At 40.8% G+C, this 24,605-nt stretch overlaps 1 protein-coding gene and 1 pseudogene across 7 annotated transcripts; one reads left to right on the top strand and one right to left on the bottom strand.

Annotated features, from left to right (window-relative positions):
• Positions 1–201: 201 nt before the first annotated feature.
• ASH2L (ASH2 like histone lysine methyltransferase complex subunit) lies at positions 202–23,114 on the bottom strand. Of its 7 annotated transcripts, none has more exons than XM_006086229.3 (17): positions 22,869–23,108; positions 22,003–22,069; positions 21,717–21,868; positions 17,897–17,985; positions 17,523–17,617; positions 14,174–14,269; positions 13,253–13,348; positions 11,205–11,280; positions 10,475–10,492; positions 8,964–9,057; positions 7,753–7,970; positions 5,866–6,033; positions 5,256–5,449; positions 3,941–4,033; positions 1,741–1,839; positions 1,041–1,100; positions 202–938 (listed from the first exon to the last, which is right to left on the bottom strand). In XM_006086229.3, exons 1-17 carry the CDS (start codon positions 23,054–23,056, stop codon positions 831–833), a joined length of 1,911 nt encoding a protein of 636 aa, XP_006086291.1. In that variant the 5' UTR covers positions 23,057–23,108; the 3' UTR covers positions 202–830. The 7 variants fall into 7 exon arrangements, with proteins under 7 accessions (XP_006086291.1, XP_006086292.1, XP_023607650.1 ...); XM_006086230.3 differs by having other exon boundaries at positions 21,717–21,862; positions 22,869–23,107; XM_023751882.1 differs by lacking the exon at positions 22,869–23,108 and adding an exon at positions 22,577–22,596 and having other exon boundaries at positions 21,717–21,862.
• Positions 11,535–12,325, top strand: LOC102418737 (annotated as a pseudogene).
• Positions 23,115–24,605: the final 1,491 nt, after the last annotated feature.

The raw sequence follows: 24,605 nt of genomic DNA, 5'->3' as shown, positions 1-24,605 counted from the left end.
AACCCTTTACTCTTCTTCACCTCTTGAGAGTCTTACTTTTCACAGGATAAAGGGGGTGGTTGAGTTGGCTGGAGAGAAAGCAAGCAATTGGAGAGGGAGTGAGGTACAAGTCAGAAGCCTGTCTCCTCCACTGCTGGCTACCCTTCCGCAGACAGCCCACATTTCTGACTCTGTCCCAAGAGGGAAGCAAAATGCCACACATGCGTGATCACAAGTTTTATTTGGAAAGAGTTTCTAACTATTAAAGCTGCAAGCGAGTTCCTGTCACAATTACAGTTCTAGAGGCATGGTAGTTTCAGAGATCCCAGTGTTCAAAAGAGTACTTCAAAATTAATAACAAAAACAAACCCACACCCATTGAGAGCTCTTCGACCGGTTTGGTATGCACAGCCACTGATTCCAGCTGTTCTCGGAGACAGGCCCACCATCCTTGCAAATCAGGTGGGAAGGAGTCAATGCCCACAGAGGGGAAAAAGTCTCTAAATAAGTTAGCTACTTAGACAACATTATCCACTCCCTAGAGAATACAGTAAGATAACAAGCCCCAGTAGTGGGGAACATGGTACAGCACCAGTTTCACAGGGAGCTTATGGGATTCTAGGGTCAGCAGTTGGCATCTCGCACACAAAATGAAAGCAGTCACTAGAAGCAGGGAGAGTACTGAAGGGCAGGGAGTCTCTCCCAGTCCCACCCAGCCTTTTACCTTGCTAACAGCAGAGGCTATGTTCTGCAGTATCTTCGGGATAACGTTGGTCACGTTAAAAACAAAAAGAAAATCCCCCAATATCATTCCCCAGAAAGTCCATGTCTGCAAAGAAAGAGGGACCTGGTCAGGGTTCCCACGGAGGACTCCGCCTCCCATCCACTTCTGTCTCCACATGATATAAGACATCAGCCAGAGTGTGTTCTACGACAGCGCCCCAGCCCATATCACTCATCTGTGGGAGGAATGAGAAACAGAAAGGAGGTGATTAGAATAACTGCAGCAAGAAGTTACAAAGATGCTGAGGATGCATGTGGACATTTTTAAGGTTACTCACAGGGCGGTAAGTGAGATCCTTTGGAGGATACTTGAAGCATGGTCCAAAGTTAATGGAAACCTGGGATAAATTTAATTCAAGCAGACATGGCAAAACAAAGTAAGTATATAGTAAAAAAGTTAATGGGATATTTTTCTCTTTGAAGGTAGCTGTGATATTCAGGGTTTAACAGGAACAATGATATATATTAATATTGCTAAAATTGGCCAACACCTTAATGTCCATCAAGAATTAGGTAAGTAAAATAGACTAAAATACATGGGAAACTTCCAGGCATTACCTTTCCAAATCACTTTTTTAAAAAACTAACAGGCTCTAATGATAGTCCCCTTCATACTGAATTATATATATATTTTTAAATCAATAGAGCAACAGTTACAAACTAACAATGGTAGGTTTTCATGACATCTATAACACCAAACTGATTTATGCACATAAATAGTTTACAGCCATTACACTGAACAATAATATTACCACACAGTACATTCAAAGGACAAATATGGGGCACACTAATTGCATGAAGCAAATGCTTCATAAAACACCCAACTATTTTTGGAACAAACAGTGACAGTCAGAAAACATTCCCATCTTCCTTAGGCAAATCAGATTTCTTTCTAGAACTCAGGCAGTGGCCCTTTGACTATTGCCATTCACCTATTTCTCCCAAGTTCTGTCCACATGATGAACAGATGGTACTTACCGTGCAGCTCTTGTACAATGAGATGGCCGGAAAGTAAACCCCCTCAAAAATATCTTTGTAAGCCACACCTTGATTGACACCATTTTTATAAAATATTATCTGAAACAAAAAGCACACTTTTACTTTTGAATTTAAAAACAGAACACACACACATTAAAAAAGAATTCACTTGGAGCACCCTTCAGAAGTGCTGTGCCACCATACTGGTGATAATGTACTCCAAGAATAGCATATAGCTTGTGTAATAACATCACTTAATCAGTTTCTCACCTATTTATATGCACTATTCTAGTTGGTGTTCACATTTATTTGCTTTCTGCATTCCTATGCTACTTCTACCAGTTATACTATTATTTATTATACTGTATTTATACCTTGCATAAGGTTCTTATTTCTACATTTCTACTTCAAAAATCTCAGGATATTCTGTCAGTCTCTGAATTCTCATTTTCTTTGTTCTTTATCTCCCCAAACTATCCTGTATATTCTCTCTGAACCACTATATATATATAATTCGTGCACTGGGGGAGGGGCGGGGGGCCCAGCCTGGCCTGTGCCCCCTCACAGTGCGGGAGCCCCACGATTGGTCACCCCAAAGAGGTAGGCCCCGCCCACCCATCCGGGGCTCCTTGATTGCCCCAAAGAGGTAGGCTGAAGCCAGGGGTCCCGCCTCCGCACTGCACACGCATTAAGCCCCCGCCCACCTGCTGCACATGCAGCCTCCTGGTGATCACTTGTTGTGGCATGAGGGCGTGTTGACCACATAGGCTTTTATTAATAGGATATATCTGTATACTAGAGGCCCGGTGCACGAATTCGTTCATGGGTGGGGTCTGGCCACCCGCCCTGATTGGGGCAGATCAGGCAGGGCAGCCCTGGGGGAAGGGGGTGGGGGGAGGGGTCACGGGCCATTGGCCGGCCAGCCCCACCCCCTGGTCAAACTCCCAGTAGAGGGGACAATTTGCATATTAACCTTTTATTATATAGGACAATTTGCATATTAGCCTTTTTATATATATATAATTTTTTCCCCCAGATAAGGTTCTTTTTGCCCTTGCCAGTGTAGCTCAGTTGGGTGGGCATCGTCACATGCACTGAAAGGTTGCCAGTTCAATTCCCAGTCAGGGCACATGCCTGGGTTTCAGGCTCAATCCCTGGTAGGGGATATGCAGGAGGCAGCCGATCAATGCTGTACTCTCACATCAAGGTGCCCCTGTCTCTCTCTCTAAAAATCAATATACTATTTTAAAAAATTCAAACTTCTAAAAATAAATAAATAAAAGGTTCCTTTTTCTGAAGTAACTTTTGGTCTCTTCTGCTCAGAAAGAGCAATCTTCTCTCTGGCTGTACAATAATTCCTCACTTAACATCATCGATAGTTCTTGGAACTGTGGCGAAACACATTTTGAAACCAATTTTACCACTGGCTAATTGATATAACTGAGTTAAGTTTCTACTGCACCTCATCAGTGTTAACGAAATGACGTTATTCCAGGACTTGCTGTATTTTCTGGCTGTATCATCCTTAGATCTACTAACTGCTTCCCTTTACTCATTTTTCAACTACAATCCTAGTTTTGTTTTAATCTCTCCTATATTAGTTTCTATTATTGATTCAGGTGCATTCACAGCATTTTTATGGAAAAATGTTTCCAGCTCAGAACTTCCTTCCTTCCCTTCCCCTTTTATTTTTGGCCCTTGTGGCTGGTCCAGATTTGTCAGCCCTTCTTTGTGTTATGACCTTGGGTAGACATGTCCCCAGCGACCCTGGCACAGGGAGGTAGGGAAAGTTCTAGGGGACACTGAATGAGCCATTCCAGCTCTGGCTGCCTCCACTCACACAGCCAGGTTCTCTCCTTTCCTCTCCTCCTCCAGTGTTCCTCCCTCTGTACTTGGTACCTCTTCTGATAAAGAATAACCATCTCTGACTTGCTTCTTCAACCATTTGTAGATTTCCTTGTTAGACCACTGTTTTTACTTCTTTTCTACAGTGTACCTGAAAGAACCACGATTATCCCTCTAATAGCAGCAGCATAGTATCACAGAAAGAGCACAAACACAGTAGGCAGGGTGTGAGCTTACTCTGTTATCGGGAAAACCCTTCATTCCCCTTTGGGCCTCATTTTCCTCACTTATAATTAGGGGGTTGGTCCAATCTTCAAGGTCTCCTAGTTCTGACGTTTTTGTGACCATGACTCACCTCACTATGGGGAGTCTGCTTTAGGCTCTTCTCTGCTTTATCCACAAAGTCTTTTTCCTCAAAATACAAATAACTCTTGAACTTTATCAAAGCCTTGAAAACCAAGAGAGAAAGGAAAAAAAGGCTCATTGAAGCATCAGCAACATCACACAAATAGCACTGAGTCATGCGCTCTGCAACAGAAATTAGAAATCTTTGCAGAGTTAGCTTTGCTAGATTTTGAACTATGTGCTTCTTAAAAAGTACCAGGAAGGTATGTTTGCTAAACATTTTCAAAAAGACCTTTACTAATAAATTTTGAGGAAACACATACATTTAAATACATATATACTCTCACCACGACAACAGTGGAGCAACTAAAATTATCACATATAGTTGGTGAAAATGGAGAATTGGGCAATTTTTCATAAAAATAAATATAAAACTACCCTATAGCCCAGTAATTCCAAAATAAATGGCAACATGTTTACAAAGAGATTTGTTCAAGAATGTGCACAGCCCCAAACTTAAAAGTGCGCAAGTGTCCATCAACAGGAAAATAAATGTGTTATATGTTAATTATTTTTCAACATAGTTGGAAAAAATAGAAAATGGATAAACACACTGTGGAATATTCATAAATGGAATGAGAACAAGCCAACAACACAACATGAATGAATATCAAAAGCAGTATGCCAAATGTTAAAATCCAGATGCAAAACAACATACTGCATGATTCCATTTATATAAGATCAAGAACAAGTAAAGCTTATAGAATAGAAATATGATGGGGAAAAAAAATTCTTAAAATTACCCAGAGAGGTAGTTGCCTTTATGGGTGTAGGTGGGACTGGGGAACGACTGAGAAAGGGCATGAGGGACCTTCCGGTACTGACGATAGAGTCTATGTCTCAACAGTGGTTTGGGTCAAACTTAAAACTCAGTGAGTGAAAATCTGTACATTTCATTTTATGTAAATTTTACATCAAAAGAAAAAACTAAACAAAGGTTGAACTCTAGCTAATGATGTGCATCTTGAAGTACTTGGTGGGGAGTGAATGTCTGCAATATTCTTTTGAAGTGCATTAAAGAAAGAGGGATGGATGGATGGATGGATGGGTGTGTGGAGAAAAAATGCATAACATGTTAATAGAATTTAGGTGATGGGTATTCGAACACTGACTTTTAAATTCTTTCAACTTTGTTATGACTGAAAATTTTCATAATGAAATGTTGGGGAAAATATGAATGGTGGGTCAACATCACAGGAGGCCACAGACTACAGCTGCAGGTACTGGTCGGCAAACCCAGGAATATTTCAGGAGGACAAACTTACCTTATCTTTATAAGTATCAGGCAGCGACTTGGCTGTCTCTGTGTCTTCAGGAAGGTTGATATAGAATCCTAGGACATCTCCCTGTCCATAGCCAGAAGAGTAGTGTTTGCCAATGGACTGGTGGAACTTGGTTCCCTTTTTGCTCCGCCAAGAATAGCTAAATTTATCATAACCTAAGGGAGCTTGAAGGTTACCTATCCCAAAAAAAGATATACAGGAAGTCAGAAGACTGCAACCCAACTTCTGGTTTGCTAAAAAAAACAAAAAAAAATTTTACCTTTTTTTTTTTTTGGTGTGGGGGAGGAAGAGTCATCAATTTTATAAAATTACTAGAGGCCCGATGCATGAAATTTGTGCAAGGGCCCCAGCCCCGGCCCCTGTCCGCCAGAAGGACGTCCGGTCTAATTAGCATATTACCCTTTTATTATTATAGACTATTTCTCATAAGCAAAGAATTATAAAAATATTCCAAGAATTGCAACTGCCTAAACCCTTTGGAACTGAATTTTATGTCCATAATTTGATAGGCTCCAAAGTAGTAAAACTTATTAGCCAGATAGTCTTATACCTCTCTACCTGCTTCACTGTCCATACTATAACCACAGCTTACCTAACGGCTGAGACCAGCCCAGTCTAGCAGCAGTGTCTGGTGGCATCTCATCCACCGTAATTTCGAAGTACCAGGCCCCTTTCCGGACCCCATGAGAAGCCCGCACCATAGAGTAGCCCTTCTCTCCAACCACAGTCAGCCGGTCATCAGAGATCTTTAACTGGGGAGCTGCAGAGATGGAGATAAAAACAAAGGCCTGCAACTTATCTGAGATACTGGGAGACAACTGCCACAAAACATGAGTCTTACACCTCAGTGAAAGATCAGAAACATCAGGTCAGGAATCAGAAATATTAGTTCAGGAGTTTAAAAATCTCAAGACAAAGATGAGAAGAGAGGAAGAAAGTTGTTAGGTAATCCAGTTTTATTATATGTTGAAGAGGACAAGTTAAATTAATTATATTGCCTGTTCCCTGAAATATAATAAACCAATTGTAATGTGCTTAAATCCTGATTTGAATAAACATCCTTTAAGACTTAACTTTTTACTTTGAATTTCAGATTTTCAAAGATAGTACAGTCCTCATTCAGCTTCCCTAAATGTTAACACCATCTATAACCATAATATAATTATCAAAACCAGAAAACTAACATTTATACAATACTATTAATTAATCAACATATCTTCTTCAAAATAAGCCAATTATCAACACAATATCCTTTTCCTGGTCCTGGATCTAATCCAAGATCCCACAATTCATTTAGTTGTCATGTTTCAATCTGGGACAGTTCCTCAAGCCTTTCATGACAGTGACATTTTGAAGAGTACTGGTCACTTTAGCTTGTAGAATATCCCTCAATAAAAATACCTTTAAAATAAATAAACAAACTCACTCTCACATTCCAAATGATAATGAATGGTATCTGAGCAACAAAAGAAAGTATACTCCACAGAATAAATTAAGTATCTATGAGTCCATACTGATATAATCAAGTAAATAATAATTGGAGAAAGGAAAAAATAAAAAATCATTAGGCAAACACCACATTAATAATCGCTGCAGACAAGATCCACTGGTTACAATACTAAAATTAGTACATAAAACTTTACAGAGAAACAAGTTATTTGTATAGCCTCAAAGTATCATTCCCCAAGTTATTTACTAAGTAAAAAGGGAAAGACAGTAGAGAAAGCCAGCAGAAACCATCTTAGCCAAATGATCATGGTCAATACAAGCCATCAGGAGACATATTGACATCATGAACTCCATGAGGTGATGCAATGAGGACTCATTTCTGTAGTGTTAAAAAAAAAAAAAAACCCACACAAACAACAACAAACACCCCATAACCTCAGTCTAATTATGAGAAAAAGACAAACCCTCACTGAGAAATACTGGATAACAAAACTGATGAATACGTTTAAAAGTGTTATGGTCATGAAAAACAGGCTATTACTGAGGAACTGTTGAAGACTGTAAGAGACTAAGGAGAAATAATGCAATATGAGATCTTAGGAAAGAGGCATTATTGAAATTTAAGTAAAGTTTTTAGTTTCATTAATAGCTTTTACCAATGTCAATTTCATGGTTTTGATAATTGTACTATGGTTGGGTAAGATGTTATCACTAGGGGAAGCTCGATGAGGAATATATGGAAACTATAGTTTTTGCAATTTTACTGTAAGTCTAAAATTAGTTCAAAATATAAAGTGTTCATAAACTATATATATGCGTGTACATGTGTGTGTATATGTGTTTACATAATGGCTAGAGCTTATGAGAGACAAAAAAGGAAATTACTTCTTACATATTCGGCTGAGTCTAGAGATGGGTGCGGAGGAGTGGCTATAGACTGACACGTGTATCTAATTCTAGACTGGACAAAGCTGATGACAAAAGTTTAGGGTAACACTGGGTCCAACATGAACATTAATAGTTTACATACCTCGATCATGTAAGGCTAACAAAACCCGTTCATACAAGCAGGCTCTGTAGAGATCTCCAGGAATAGGTTTTCCTGCCCAGCAGTCAAGTTCAAGCTTCTCAGGGTCAGGGGCGTGGGGATCAGGCTCCGCTAGAATATACCGATAGCCATCTTTGTTAAATGGGTGTTCCAAGGGGTAGCCATGAGGGGGAAGGCGCTGAGCAGAAAACAAAGGGTCACTGTAGAAAGGAAAAAATAAAATCAAGAAACTAAAGCCCCCTCTAGCTCAAATGCCTTCAATTCTGTAAGAAAGGCCTCTAACTTATTAGATTTCAGCTGGAACACAAGCAACTTCACAAATGCTTTTCATTACTCAAATACACCATCCTGCCCTCTGCAGGCAAAACAGAGAAACGAAAAGGATTCGCTTTATTTAGCAAAATAGTTTTGGTTAAACCACTTCAATCTGTAGGGATTGACTGAATTCTCTGATACTCAGCTAGTATATCATAGGGAAGAAAGGAAGAAGAGGAATGAAGGCAATTTCCCTTAGTTTACTTATTATTATAAACTAATGAACAGAAACTCAGCAATATGAGCACTTACTACCTGTTATCTAAATGAGAAATGACCTGGATTTCATCACCTCAGTATTGAAAAAAGTGAAGGAAAGAGGCAAAAAGCTTAACACATTGTGCACCCGTAGTTTTATTGCTAGCTTTACCCAGTGGCCAGATAAGTTTCTACTGAACGAGTACAAAAAACGTTTTACAAAGTATCATACTTTAAAAAGATATTAGCTTGTAAGAACATGTAATAAATAACTTCAAATTGCAATGGGTATTTAATTTTAAGGCATGCCTTTAACATTTATGTAAAACACTGTGTAATATGAAAACACGAGAATGCTTGTGATCCGCCCGCTATGTGTTGAGTAAAAGAGCCAGTGTTCAATATTGGTTTCACTCCCTCTCCCCCATCTAGCCTTTCTCAAAATGCCTTACTCAACAGAGTGCTGCCCTGAGGCTGGTTCATGTAGTACCAAGTTTGTAAATCAGGATACCTAGCGTGGGGTTATTTTACCTCTCAAGGTGCTCAAGATTTGAGAAAAAATGGACAGGCTTTTTAAACCTCAGACTACTTGAAATGTATGGCTCTTCCCTTGGATGGACTTTGCTAGCACCAAACAATACTCTAACAATGGTGAATGGAGGTGAGTGTTTTCTGCCCACCTCCGGGCCTTCTTGGTGGTCCCTGTGGTCCCTCCATCCTGCTGTTTGCGCTTAGCTCCTCTTCCTTTTCCACTGCTTCCTGCTGCAATTCCCCCTTTAAAGAGAAGGCAGATTATTTTCAATGAGCTGCGATAGAAGCACCATCTGGACACAAATTCCATGGGGACTAACATTCCCAACATGCATTTGTGTAACATCACAGGAGGATTTCCTTCCCAAAAGCAGATTGGACTTCTCCCTGGTTCTGAATGAACGTGCTGAGTGTCTCATGGCCCAAGAACACTGGGTTCTGGCAGTAAGCTCAAATGAACCTGTGTTACATTTTCAACTTTCCTTTCTTAGTGAACTGCAACTACCAGGACACTTTCTCAGGATGTGACACAAATGCATTTTTACTCATTCAGATTCTAAACACCCACAGCTAAAAACAATTGCATGGATAAAGCTTTTTCCCCCCATCCAAATCAATACAAACAGCCATAAAGAGAGAATATCCTCACTGTAGGTAGATGTTGGCTTGCTTGAACTACACATGAATATATTCCATAAACACAATAAAGGCACAATATCTGCAAAAGCACTTAACTTGAATATCCAACAAAACAAAAGTACATCAGACATGGAAAACGAAAACAGAAGTACTAAAAAGGTGTTTCTCTCCAGTGCTGCCTCAACTATGGTTGCACATGACACAAATTTAAGAAAGAAGGCTTTAAATTTAGTAGGCAATTTTTACAATTATAATTGTGCCATGCATAAAATTCAGTTTGGACTAACCTGACTTGTGGAATTAAAAGCAAATATTAGGAGATAGGTTATATATTTAATTTTAAAAATTTAGCTGCATACTATGGCCACAAGAAATACTACCTTGTATATTTCTAAAATAGGTACTTTAAACATTTTGTCCAATGCTGTCATTCCTCTCAGTTCGTCTTCCAGAAAATGTCCCTGAACTGCAGGAAAACACCTTTATGTAAACAACTGCATATAGTACTGTATCTTAATTTGGGGCAAGCTTGGAATTTATCAGCAATTCTGCTGCAATAAAAAGGTTCGAGACGTTGAAGGCAGGTCATATTCTGCATATACTGGACCAGTTTATGTAATACTTCCTTTTATGAACACATCAGGTGTGATTCCTATTTCTCATAAAAGGTTTAATGTTAAACTGTTGCAACATCAGTATCTCTAGTTTGAGTAACCTTAATCAAAACTGTTAGATTTTTATTGTCATTTGCATTTTAATTATTTTAAGAGAGAAGTTTTAGATCCATCTTGAACAAACCAACTGTGGCCGTGTTAGGCAGAATATGACAACATACAAGCTTTAAATTACTAACATTAAACTGGAACTACTGTTTCATAGTAAATGCTACTGCCACCATTTTCACAATGCTTTGAAATTTTAATTTAGTTTTAGCTTCTACCACAACTCAGCAAAAAAGCACTTTTCAAACCACAAAATACTTAAGTCTGAGAGGCTGAAAGTAGACAGAGGAGGAATTCACCTCCAAAAGAGGCTCCACCTGTAACAACAGAAGTGGCACCATGTATTTGTCAAACTTTAACAATGAAGAGGGGGGGAAATGGTGTAAAAAGATAAACAATACACTTAGCTATTTCCAATCATAGAATATTAATAACAGAGGAAATGATTACATATTTAAGATGCTGACCACTCCAAAAACAAGTTAATGATGTCATATGTCCAATGAATAGCTAGCTACCACCAGCAACCCCAACTCTCATTAGATTACCATTAGTAATGAAGGGTATTTCTGCTATTAGATGGGTTACAAATAGAATAAGCATGCTATAGTGGGTGATCAATACAGATAATGCTGTCATGTGAATAAGCTGAAGTTCCAGGGCAAGAAAATTAGAAGTCTGTTAAATAACAACTGAATTAAGGAAAAAGAATAGAGAGCAACTGAATCTAAATTGTTAGTTATGAAGATATAGTTGGGGAGTCTAATGTAAACACAGTAAATCCAACCTTAAAATTGTACCTTTATGCTATATCTGTTTCACTTAAGACCAAACTGTGCTATCAAGTGCCAAAGAGTTCTCCACTACCATCTGTCACAACCTTGGCTAGCTCCTAAAAATTGAGTTTAGGACTTTAAAGCATTTTAGTAAATATCCAGTTAATAGTCAACTAAAAGAATGCCCAATTCTAGGCACATATGAATTCAATAGCTTACAAAAATTTCATCAATGAAACATTTAAATACTTACCATTTAAATTCCCACTGGTATTCACAGCACTGCTTTGTTTTTGGTTGTCATAAGCAGGACCAATATTACTAAGATCCTAGGGAGAAAAATACTCAATTATGATAAGAAGCTATTTAACCAAACCAATCTGGCAATGCTCAAAAACAAAGGAGACATTCTAATAGAATGGGAAGTGAAACTGACAATCCTAGATTCTGAAATTTGCAGTAGTTCCAAACTTGGATGCTTCAAGGATCAGCAAGTAAGACAGGTCAAGTATAACAATAAAGTGGTTTAAGAATGATGATGAGACAATTCTTTTTTCTTTTCTTTCTCCTCCCACTGCCCAAGATGCTGAAAGGAAAGAAAGGTAAGGGGAAGAAGATGGCGCCAATCCTGCTGTCATGGAGACACAGGAGACCAAGAAGATGGTAAATCCCCTGTTCAAGGAAAGGCCCAAGAATTTTAGCACTGGACGAGACATCCAGCCCCAAAGAGACTTCACCCACTTTGTCGAGTGGCCCCGCTACATTCAGCTACAGCAGCAAAGGGCTTCTCTGTAAGCGTCTGAAAGTGCCTCCTGCCATTAACCAGTTCACCCAGGTCTTGGACTGCCAAACTACTATTCAACTGCTTAAGCTGGGCCAGGAGTACAGACCAGAGGTAAAGCAAGAGAAGCAGCAGAGATTGCTGGCCAGGGCTGAGAAAACAGCTGCCAGCAAGGGATGTCCCCACCAAGAGGCCACCTGTTCTTGGAGCAGGGGTTAACACTGTCACCACCCTGATGGAGAATAAGAAGGCCCAGCTGGTAGTGACTGCACACGATGTGGATCCTATCGAGCTGCCTGTCTTCCTGGTGCCTCGTGCCGTAAGGTGGGGGTTCCCTACTGCATCATCAAGGGGAAGGGCAGGCTGGGTGCTCAGTCCACAGGAAGACCTGCACCACCGTCGCCTTCACACAGGTTAACTTGGAGGACAAAGGAGTTCTGGCTAAGCTGGTGGAAGCTATCCGGACCAATTACAACAAAATGAGATCCACCCTCACTGGGGAGACAACGTCCTGGATCCAAAGTTGGTGGCTCACACTGCCAAGCTGGAAAAGACCAAGACTCAAGAACTGGCCACCAAGTTGGGCTAAGTATGCACTGTTCAGTTTTCTGTACATAAAAGTAATGAAAATTCTATTTTTTTATTTTTATTTTTTATTTATTTATTTATTTAATATATTTTATTGATTTTTTACAGAGAGGAAGGGAGAGAGATAGAGAGTTAGAAACATCGATCAGCCGCCTCCTGCACATCTCCTACTGGGGATGTGCCCGCAACCCAGGTACATGCCCTTGACCGGAATCGAACCCGGGACCTTTCAGTCCGCAGGCCGACGCTCTATCCACTGAGCCAAACCGGTTTCGGCAGTAATGAAAATTCTAAAAAAAAAAAAGATGATGAATGGTAATCAGGGGGTAGGAGTGATGGTGGGACAATGGCAAATTGGAGTGCCAAGTCCCATTTCCTCAGTCCCTAGAGGAATTCAGGCCCAGCGTAGTCACACCTTTTCACTTTACAAGAAAAAACTGAAACCTGAATTTCCATGTGAAACCTTGAATTTTCAAGGCTGGCAAATCAAACATTTTAAGAAAATCTGACTTCCTGAGATGCCAAATGTGAACAGAGTGGAAATTTTCTTTTTCCTCATGTTATGTTAGATGCAACAGAAATTCTTCATAAGAAAATTTTCTTCACAATAATGAATGTTTTTAAGAGCAAAACTTGAGATAGAAAATTAAAAATAACTTGGAATGGCATATTTGCGTTACAAATGAGGAAACTAAAGTTAAAAAATGTAAGAATAATATGTGTAAAGTTGTAACATTCTGGGGAACAGCCAGAACTAAAACACTAGTCTCCTGGTTTAAGGTTAGTGTTCTGTCTTTCCAAATGTGCCAATAATGATTTATTTGGAGCCCACCATGTTATGGGCATGTAAATGGCAGTGTGTTACATGTGGCGGATTCCCTATCTCCAAGTGGCCCAAAATCAAAAGGGGAATATAAAGCATATTAATGTACCTGATCCAAAAGCCCAAATTTGGGGTAATCTTCTTCTGGGTCCTTACTTCCAGGATCAGGGTGTTCTTTTACCAAGAATACATCTCTTTCTTTACTCTAAAAGGAAACAAAATTTTATTATTACTTGAAATTTTATACTTAAAAGAAGTACTGAATGTTCAACCACCAACTCTAATTCTTAGGTATAATCTCCAAAAGAGACAGTATTGTTTTTTTCTCTCTGATTAAAAAATTAATATCTGTTCATCAAAAAATTCAAACAGTGAAACCTAGAAAAATGAGAGCCAGCCCTGGCCAGGTGGCTCAGCTGGTTGAAGCATCGTCCCATACACCAAAAAGGTTGTAGGTTCGATTCCCGGTCAGGACACATAGCTAGGCAGCTGGTTCCATCCCTGGCTGGGAGGGAATGAATTGATGTTTCTCTCTCTCTCCCTCTTCCTCTCTCTATAAAATCAATGGAAATGTCCTTGAGTGAGGATAAAAAAAAAAGAGAGAGAGCCAAAGTGCTTCAAAATCCCTACCTCTCCCTCCACCTAAGAGAGATAAGCACTGTTAACAGCTTGCTGTTGATTCCTCCCAAAGTGCTCTTTAAGTCTAAGGACAATGATGTTTAGAACAGTGTTATTTGTTTTCTTAAATCAAAGAAAAAATTGTCTCCAATTTCAATATAAAATTATACTTGCCAAAGTGCAATGGACAAAAAAAAACAGTGATGCAGGCAACAGTAAGACAGATTATGTAACTTACTGATTTTGTGTAAAAACTATTAAAATTGACAATTAGTTATACTGCACTCTCCAAGATTTAATACTAAGTTGTTCTCATTTTCTTAGTCATAACATTATTTCAGTGAAACTAAAGAGAATTTAATTTGTACAAAGAACACTGCCTAAATGTTGCGTCCAATTTTCATCTACTTACCATGGTTTTAACAATGTTATTTGGCCAAGTCATTTTCCCAGGTCTTTGTCTGGTTGTCATGCACTCCCAGTATTTATCAATAAATGGTATGATATCCTAATTTTTAAAACAAAATATAGTAAGACATTTATAGTTGGTTTCAAAGTTATGCTCACAATAAAGGAAAGAAAACTGCAACATTTCAGTCCTCATCAAAATTAAGAGAAAAATACACATTTAGTCTTAATGATTAAACAAATATATAATTGCATGCAAAGAACATATAGATTGTAGGAAATTTCAAACAAGTATATACAAATCTTAGCGACACAGACCTTATAATCCAACTGGATTATAATCTTGGTTGCCATCTGAAAGATGACTCCAAAGTTAATAAGTCTCTCTCCCAAGCTCCTGTTTCTACCTGCTTGAGACATCTCCATCCGGACATCCCACAGGCACCTCAACATTCTTGTGAATAAAACGGAACTCTGTATCTTACCTCATAAATCTGCTCTGCAGATTTTCTTTCTTGTTGTTAATACTCGAATCACCTATCACCCAAAATCACAAGCAAGACACCATGGAATCATCCTTGATTCTTCTTGCATAACCTTCACATCTAGTCAGTCACCAAATGAATTTTAGCCCTAGCTGGTTTGGCTCAGTGGATGAAGTGCTGGCCTGCAGACTGGAGGGTCCTGGGTTCGATTCCGGTCAAGGGTACATGCTTGGGTTGTGGGCTCGATACCCAGTAGGGGGCATACAGGAGGCAGCCGATCAATGATTCTCTTTCATCACTAATGTTTTTATCTCTCTCCCTCTCTCTTCCTCTCTGAAATCAACAAAAACATATTGGGGGGAAAAAAAGAATTTAAATTTTCAGAAATTTCTCACCAATCAGGCCTCCTTTCCATCCCCACTGCCTTGACTGTGGTCCTCGCCAGTTCTACCCCGCAAGACTAAAACAATGTCTGAGCCTGATCGTCTGGCATCAACTTTCACCTTTCTAGACCATTCTTCCACAGTCCACCAGAGTTAGAGTCCACCACTAACATCTTCCATTAAACTTACTTTAATGAAAACCGTATTTTTACTAAAAGGAACCGGGATTGAATCAGGGAAACTACAAGGGAAGCCTGGAATATTTTACTGTTCAAAAACTACAGGGACATACAGAGTTTCAGGGGTCAGTCTGGATGGGACTATACTAATCAAAGCTGAGCATCAGAAATACAGAAATCTGAATTCCAAACTGAACTATAAAAATCTACAAATCCACAGTGATACTTAAAGGAAAAAAAAAATGATGGGGAAAGGAAAACTCTTTATAGAAGAATTGCAACCAATAAATGTATTCTGGTAACTGATGCAGGCCTGGATAATCAATGGTTGCTAAAACCACCACTTCAAAGGGTTAGAAGAACAAGACATTCACACAATCTCCATATATCACGCCACAGCTTACTAATTACAAAGAAAAAGGTTTCTTTTTGAAAGAAGAAATGAAGAAATCTGGTAGATACCTCCTTTTTACCCAATTAGTCAAATTTAGGATCACCAATAATAAAACAAATCAGTATCTTGATATGCTTCTTGATGTGATTCATAGAAAAACACACATTACCTACATAATATTCCAGCCAAAAATTAGTCAGTGCCTAATCATGAAGAAATAATCAGATAAATGCTGTGAACCCAGAGGAAGAAGATACCTACTAAGAAATGTGAAGGGCTCCTCCTGGCTAACTGGGCTTAAAAAAAAAAAAGTCTTGCAGTCATTTCTACACAGGATCTTCTCACACAAACCACTTCAGGAAGAGGCCTGCACTGAACAGCCTGCAGAAACTGTTTCTGCTGAGCCAGCCCTTATAAAGGTTTTCTGTAATCCCATTTAAACCAATAGGACTGAGGCTTTCCCCATCCAATCAGAACAGTGCAGCTCCGACCAACCACAGCAGCTGTATTCTGACCAATCAGGGTAGTGCCTTTTGAACCAATCAAATTGCAAGGATTTGGAGCCCTCATTTACAAGAGGACAGACCAATCAGGGACCAGGGTGGGGATTTCTGTCCATATAAGCTAGCTCCCTGAAAACTGTCTCCCAGGCTGAGCTGAAACACCAAAGATGCCTCACCAGGGTAGAGGAGGGAGCCAACCATCCTGGTGCAAAGCAGAGCAGGGCTATCTAGCTGGGTAGGCACCTACTTTTGTCCACCTCTGCATACTGTATATAAAAGAATACAAGTTGTAGCCCTGGCCAGGTGGCTCAGTTGGTTAGAATGCCCCATACACCAAAAGGTTGTGGGTTCGATTCCTGGTCAGGGTGCATGAGAGGCAACTGCCTCTCAATGTTTCTCTCTCACATCCATGTTTCTCTTTCTTTTTCTCTCTCAAATCAATAAATATATCCTTGGGTGAGGATAAAAAAATAATTTTTTTAGAATTAAAAAAAATAAAAAGCATAAACAAAAAGAATATAAGTTGTAATTATTAACCAGTTGTATTGCATTAGTGTTAAACTTTTTTAGAATGATTACCATATTGTGGGTGAGATAATATTGGGTAAAGTATGTCTATAATTTAGTCTCATACAGTATAGAGGGTAATATGGATATGGGGAGATAAAGCAAATGTAGCAAAATATTAACTGGCAATACTAGGTGAAGAATAAACAGATGCTCATTGTACTATCTGAACTTTTCTGTATTTTGAAAATTTGGTAAATAATAATTTGGGAAAAAATAAACTAAGAGAAAAAAACAAGTCTACCACAGCACACCTCTATTTAAAATATTTTTAACACAGGAAAGAAAGGAGGTGCGAGGGGACTCTTTGCTGACTACTGTAGTTTACAGGATTAAGGCCCTTGCCCAAGTATGATCCTGATTATGCTGATCTCACTACACATCCTTTATCAATGTGTTTCAAACTGTAGGTTGCAAACTACTAGTAGGTTACAGGTCAGAACTATTCTATATTCTAGTGTAGAAAATGTCAGAATGTAAAAAGAAGAGATCAGAGAGTAAGCTTTGTTAGATGAACCGTGTTTGTTTTAAATAAAAGTGGGTCGATATGAATGTAAACTAGGTTACAAAATAAACTCTATCATTTAAAAATTTACTTAGTGGCTCAGTGGTTGAGTGTCTACCTACAAACCAGGAAGTCACTGTTTGATTCCAGTCAGGGCACATGCCTGGGTTGTGGGCCGGGTCCCCCGTAGGGGGCCTGCAGGAGGCAGCCAATCAATGACTGTATCTCATCATTGGTGTTTCTATCTCTCCCTTCCTCTCTGAAATCAATAAAAATATTTTTTTTTAAGAAGAGTTATTTTTTGGCATAATTGCAATTACACTAATTGCATCTTTACCTTATCTTTGGAGAACATGGTTTTTGGATGTTCATCTTGTGTTCGGGACTGCCATGTTAGGTTGGCCAACGCACTAAGGCACATTTCCTTCAAGTCTATCAAAACAAAAAGAAAAAGTTATCTATGACACTAGATTTTATTACCAAAAGAATATTTAACAATGTGGTCTACAAATTAACAAAATAACCAATTATCAAGTAGAGTCATCATTTGATCTAAAACAGACAATAGCAATTATTCAGAGCTAAACTTCAATGTAATTTTCGCCGCTACCAGGCAAAGGTTTCCTGATTCTGCTAAGTCCAAATGCTTTTTCTTTCCCAGCTAACTAGAGGATAATTCGTTTGCAGTACTCCAGAGCACTTTGTTCTTACTTGCTTGCTTCCGGAGGAAATAGGTATTCCCACTATGATGGCACACATTGCAGTGAAAACTGTAGTTGGTCATGAAAGGTAGACAGGATCTGTAGAACAGCCAAATTGTACAACTTAGTGAACTTCTGACCACACATTTCTTTATGAGAAAACAACAGTGAAAGTTATACAGTCATGTGAATATCTATATATATATATATATATAAGACTAATATGCTAAGTGTCCAACTGTCCAGGTAATGACGTCATATAGCAACGCCGGCTTCCTCTCCCTAGCGACGAGTCTCCTTGCAGTTTCTTCAGCCCAGAAACCCGACTTGCTTTATAGCCAGGCGGACACATTTCACACTTTAACCAAAAGTCTGTGAAGCATTTCCCGTGCCTCATCTCATTTGATCCTCACAGAAGTCCTGGAGTAGGTAGATGGGAGACTCGGTGGAATCCTATTTTCTTTTCATTAGTCGGAAAATGGAGATTTAGAAAGTTTAGAAACTTGACCCGATTGAAAAGAAGAAATGGTGGACCTTCAAAATAACTTCAGGTTTTGTCACTGCGCAGAATATAGTCAAACACTGCTGCAGTTAAATATTTTACCCTTTGTTCTCCCTGCGTGATCTACAATAATAATCTGCTTCGTGTTGATATTTACTGCTGTGTTGCTGACAATTACCTGAAAGAGAAGTCGGGGTGCTTCACTGGGCTAGAAAAAGTTTAGCAAATCAGAAAGCAGGTCTAATTAAGCAAGTTTATTCTATATCTATAAAAGGCTAAGTTGACTTGCGCATGCGCACATATAAAGCTCTCACTAGCGCCAATATCACGCGTGTGTTTCTCTTTGTCATTGTCAATTGTGAATTTGGTTGACACTTCTATTATAGAGAAAGGGTGAATAGTGATATTAAAATATTTCTTCTAATTAAATTCCTTTCAATGTGCACGAATTCATGCACCGGGCCACTAGTATTAATATAATCTTAAAAGTTAAAAAGGTCCCCCAAAATCAAAATAGAATTTGTGTTTTTTACAAATACCTAGATTTTTCTGTCACAAATATTTAATCAGACATTATCCACCATAGTGGATAATTCAGCGTTTGGAAGGTTCTCATTGGTACTTTGTCTGGGTTAATTACAGTTTCTGCGTACCTGAAAAGAGTATGCCAAGTGAACTGTGGAAGAAGACAAAGTAATCTCTTCAAATACCTTTATACTTAAATATTAGTATTTAAAGACCTCTAAATATCTCTTTAAAAATGCAAATAACATTGTTGGAAAGGGTGGACAGAATGTATAAAAAGATTAATTAAAGCCCTGTTTGGTGTGGCTCAGTTGGTTGAGCATTCTCCCATGTACCAGAAGGTCACTGGTTCGATTCCTGGTCAGGGCACATACCCAGGTTTCCAGCTCATAATTAATGCCACCCTCTCACAACAATGTTTCTCTCTTTCTCTAAAGTCAATAATAAAAACATACTAAAATTTTTTTAAAAGATTAATTAAAAATGTAAATAATGCCTGGCGGTTGCTCAGTGGTTAGAGTGTTGATCCGAGGACTGAAGTGTCTCGGGTTCAATTCCTGGTCAAGGGCACGTACTTCGGTTGCAGGTTTGATCATCACTGGCCCCAGTCGGGGCTTGGTCTCAAGCAGGAGCAACCAGTTAATATCTCTCTCTCTCTCTTTCTCCCACCCCCACTCCTTTCTACTCTCTCTCTAAAGATCAATGACAAAAAGTATCCTCAGGTGAGGATTAAAAAAGAAAAAAAGGCCTTAGCCAGTTTGGCTAAGTGGATAGAGCGTCTGCCTGTGGACTGAAGGGTCCCAGGTTCGATTCCAGCCAAGGGCACATGCCCGGGTTGCGGGCTCGATCCCCAGTGGGGGGCGTGCAGGAGGCAGCCGATCAATGATTCTCTCTCATCATTGATGTTTCTATCTCTCTCTCCCTCTTCCTTCCTCTCTGAAATCAATAAAGAAATATATTTTTTTTATAAAAGGTAAATAATTATTCAAGAAGAAAACACAGAAGTCACAAAACATTACTTGCCTCATTACTAAATGAATCCTACAAATGGTAATTAGTCTATAAGAGTTTAAAAGATCCAAGTAGTAACTTCAGATTTAAGAGATGGGGAAGATTGCCCTGGCCGGTGTGGCTCAGTTGGTTGGAGCATCGTCCTGGGCACTGAAAGGTTACCAGTTCAATTCCCGGTCAGGGTACATGCCCAGGTTTCGGCCTCAATCCTGGCAGGGGGCTTGCAGGAAGCCGCTGATATCTTGCTCTTACATCAATGTCTCTCTCTCTCCCTCTCCCTTCCTCTTTCTCTAAAAAACAATAAAAAACACATTCTTTCAAAAAAAAGGAACAGAAAAAGAAAAGATAGGTTTAAGTTGGAAGAGAAGAAATGAAAATAAAGGCAAGTTTATCTTGGACTCTGCTGAAACTAGCTTAAGGTAGCCTCAAAAAGAAGGTTCCCAAGTGTGTGTTCATTGCCGCCACTCAAGAAACTGAGAAATATTCTTATGAAGGTTAAGACTAAATACCCTCATCTTTATTCCTCTCCAGAATACCTTCTATTAAACAGCTGTTGTAATAAACTCAATTACAGAAAGCAAAGCCTCATACCAGAGGTAGGTAGGTATATAGTTATTTAATTCAAACACAACCCGGTATGTAGAGCAGCCTTTTTCAGCTGTAGAACATAAGCTGTCCCACTTAGTTGGGCTTTAGGTGTAACTTCTCAAATTCAGGTACAAACTGGTCTCTACCTAAACTGTGAACTGTGGTTTGATTCTTCCCTGGATTGCTCCAAGTTCTCTCTCCAGATAAATTTCCTTTCCTAGGTCCTGTCTATCTAAAACCAACCCTCTTTGGCCAAAGTGGCCAGATTTTAGGTCTTTCCTAAGTGAGGATTTGCTTAGCTAATTTATTTTCCCTAATGCTCTTTCTACCAATTCTTTCTTCCTGATCCTTCAATACTTTCCTTTCTTTTGTAAACATTTGATCTATCCAGTCACCAGTCACATGTTAACTGGAACATTAGCATTTCTAAAACCCACTGTAGCTTTTTAACTAGCAAGCGTTCAACAAATTACAAATGAGGGTATTTCTTCACAATCCCACCCAAAGAAATTAATTTATTAATGGAGCCTTAATTTGAGATAATCTTGTCTAAATTTACTTGTATTATAGGGACCATATGGAACAGAGAGCCAGCAAAACAATCATTACCATAGACAGTGAGTCAGTAATTGTCACTTGCTAGATGTTGATAAGGAAAGAAGCCTCTCAATCTCAATCCACCATAAAATGATTTTAATTCACTAAAAAAGGCGAAAGATTAAAAATAGGTTTTGCTGATGGGAGAACTCAGGATATCTAAAGGGAGTGAGTTAGAAGCAAAAGCTTAATAAGGAGGGCTGAGGCATGAAGGGTCATCTCCAATTTCGGATATCATGCTTTGTCCACCATGTATATCAACCCTTTCCCCCAAATCCACAACACCCAATACAAGATTTAAAGGGTACTGTTTCAATTCTGTTTATATAATACTTTGTAATTGCATGGTTTTGTCTCAAAATGATTACAAACTCAAAAGCAGAGATAATATATATCACTGTACCTCTTAGGGCTGTGCTCAGAAGGTAGAAAACATTGCTCAGGGTATTAAAACAACTCCTGATTCAAATCCTACCACTCACTGCACAATGGTTAGAAGACACTAGAAAAAGCTATACATTTATATTTGCCTACAAACTACTAAACGGTTGAACATGTTGAGATCTGTTTCACAAAGCGATTCTTACAAAACTACAAAAATACTCACGAGGTATCTATGCCAAAGGTGTCTGCTGTGAACCACTTGGTACATATCCCACACTGCAGCTCTATCTCTCCCAGCTGCCGGCCATTCTCTTCATCCACGGAGCCCGCTTGAGTATCCATCGCCTCAGAAGTATCCCCAGCACCTTCCTGTGTCCGGAGCGCAATTAGGGAATCAAGTTAGTTGACCTATTGTATTTTTGACTCACTTAAAAACTAAAACAAAAAACAACACACAAAAACAAAAAAAACCACCTTATTTTGCCATGCAAACATTCATAAATACTTACTAGTGTATCTTTTCCATTAGAGGATTCTGTCTCCAAACCACCGCTTACATCAACAGAGTTCGCATCCCTGTAAGACAATGAAAGCACTCAGGTAAAACTTTTCAAGAGAAACAAACCTCAAAACACCTAGTATCCCAGAGGTAATGATCAAATGCACCCCCCGCTTTTTCTCTAAGCCCGTTCTCAGGCTGGATGCCCTGGGTTAGGAGAATGTGGCTCCCACAGACGCAGGCCCGTGAGCACAGGGAAGCCTAATAATCAGCCCCACAGACCAGTCCACATGGGGTGGAATCAGCTCAGCCCCACAGACCAGTCCGGACACATGGGGTGGGATCAGCCCCACCAGTCCGGACACATGGGGTGGAATCAGCTCAGCCCCACAGACCAGTCCACATGGGGTGGGATCAGCCCCACAGACCAGTCCACATGGGGTGGGATCAGCCCCACAGACCAGTCCACTGGTCCCGGGGAGGTTCGCAGACGTGCACCGCCCCCACTCCGTTTCAGCGGGGCCGCCACTTCGCCCAGCCTGGCAAGTCAAAGTGGCTTCTTCTCTGGGGTAGTTGAGGGGTTCCTGCTAGAAGACGGCGTTACCAGCCCCGGGCCGGGGTGGGTGCAAAGACCAGAGACCGGAGTAGGCTCTCACAGACCTTAAAAGGTGCGGGAAGGGGCGTAGCCCGAGATCCAATTCAGAGGGGACGGGCCAAGCGGCGGGTGGGACTACGGTGCCGAAGGGGGCAGGGCGAGCCGTTGGCGGCAGGGCCCAGGTTCGGAAGGGGCGGGCGGGAGGACTCCCGGGAGCCGCGGGATTCCAGGGGGGGCGGGCCTCCCTCCCCGCGTCCTCCAGTGACTGCTGGACGTCTTACCCGCTTTCGGCCTCTCCGGAGCCGGGCTCCGCTGCTGGAGCAGCAGAGGTCCCCTCTCCGGCTGGAGCGGCTGCGACCGCTACCGCCGGCTTCGTCTCCCCTTCCTCCGTCACTGTTGCATTTGCTGCCGCTGCTGGGCCAGGTCCTGCACCCACTCCGGGTCCGGGTCCAGTTCCCGCCGCCGCCATCACGGCCGCCTCCTAGACTTCTCGCGAGAATACGCGATCCGTCTCGCGCGAGCTGCTGACGGCCCCTGTAATCTTCAAATAGTAAAGGCCCCCGGTGGGTCCCCTGGCTGCCTGAGTCAGGCGCGCTCCCGGCCCACTTTAAGGTCCCGGGACCGACAGAAGTGGGCGGGGCCTCGGGGCTTGGCGAGCCACCCGCAAAGCTAGGTGAAGGCTAAGGAGGCTGACTGATGGGTGGGATTCCTCCAGCACTTACTCCATTCCGGGGGCACATGCTGCGCATAGTCGTGGCTAAAACGAGAAATAACCGCGCAGGTGAGATGCCTTGAGAGCACTGGCTGCCTGCAGACGGGGACGCTGTGGTGTGCTTGCAAACGTTTCTCACCTTTAAATGTGGGAAATGTCTTCCAGAAGACGAGCACTGGCTGCTCCGTCCTGGAAGGAGTTTGTTTACTGTCCTACAATCTGCCACTTTGCGCACGTGTCCGAGCGGCCTCTAGACACGGGGGGCCTAGCCCTAGACCAGCGGTTCTCAACCTGTGGGTGGCGACCCCTTTGGCGGTCGAACGACCCTTTCACAGGGGTCGCCTAAGACCATCCTGCATATCAGATATTTATATTACGATTCATAACAGTAGCAACATTACAGTTATGAAGTATCAACGAAAATAATTTTATGGTTGGGTCACAACATGAGGAACTGTATTTAAAGGGCCAGAAGGTTGAGAACCACTGCCCTAGACAGTCTGAACCAGGGGTCCTCAAACTACGGCCCGTGGGCCACATGCAAATACAAATATTGTATTTGTTCCCGTTTTGTTTTTTTACTTCAAAATAAGATATGTGCAGTGTGCATAGGAATTTGTTCATAGTTTTTTTTTAAACTATAGTCCGGCCCTCCAACGGTCTGAGGGACAGTGAACTGGCCCCCTGTTTAAAAAGTTTGAGGACCCCTGGCTGAACCGAAAACCTCAGCTAGGAGGTGAGGGCCAGGGAGGGGTGTGGAGGGAGCATCCAGGCGGGAGAGGCGAGTCGCACTGTGTGTTCTAGAAGCTGCAAGCCGCGCACTAGTGTAAGGGGAGGAAAATGAAGCTGGGAAGTTAGGGAGCCAGGTGCTGGGAGGCTGAAGAGTTTGGAGAAGCTCGGTCCTTAGAGAAAGGGACCGGTATAGTCTAAAGGTAAGAACGTGAGGAATCAGCTACCGCATTGGTAGGTGGAGTCATTGGAGTGGAATCATTCAGAGCCAAGGTCTGCAAACAGAACAATACAAACCCTATAAGTAGTCAGACCAGGACAGTTTTCAGGAAATCAGTGTTTACAACCTAATTCCTAAAAAAATTGCCCAAGGATAAGCCTTTGTCCCACTTTACAAATAAAAGGCCTACTTCTCTCCAATCCTGCATCCAATCTTACTGTGATGTATTGTCCCAGGGTGTACAGACGTCTGGGACGCCAGGCACACAAATGAAAAATTGTAGATATTTGATTTCTCAGTGGGTTTTTGACAAAACTGAAGGAGGACCTAACTGAATTACCTATCAGTTGTAGATTT

Source organism: Myotis lucifugus, unplaced genomic scaffold, assembly GCF_000147115.1.
Source record: "Myotis lucifugus unplaced genomic scaffold, Myoluc2.0 scaffold_26, whole genome shotgun sequence".
In the NCBI taxonomy this organism is placed as follows: domain Eukaryota; kingdom Metazoa; phylum Chordata; class Mammalia; order Chiroptera; family Vespertilionidae; genus Myotis; species Myotis lucifugus.
This window is presented reverse-complemented; position numbering and strand designations above follow the sequence as displayed.

Bases quoted from the DNA above. Each gene is read 5' to 3' on its own strand.
- ASH2L (XM_006086229.3), bottom strand. From the start codon at position 23,056: ATGGCGGCGGCGGGAACTGGACCCGGACCCGGAGTGGGTGCAGGACCT. The intron at 6,034-7,752 runs GTATGTAAACTA...CCATCTCTGCAG, and splicing joins GTTAGCCTTACATGATCGAG to CTCCCCAGTTAAAGATCTCT. The intron at 1,101-1,740 runs GTAAGTACCATC...AATTTATCCCAG, and splicing joins CATTGTACAAGAGCTGCACG to GTTTCCATTAACTTTGGACC.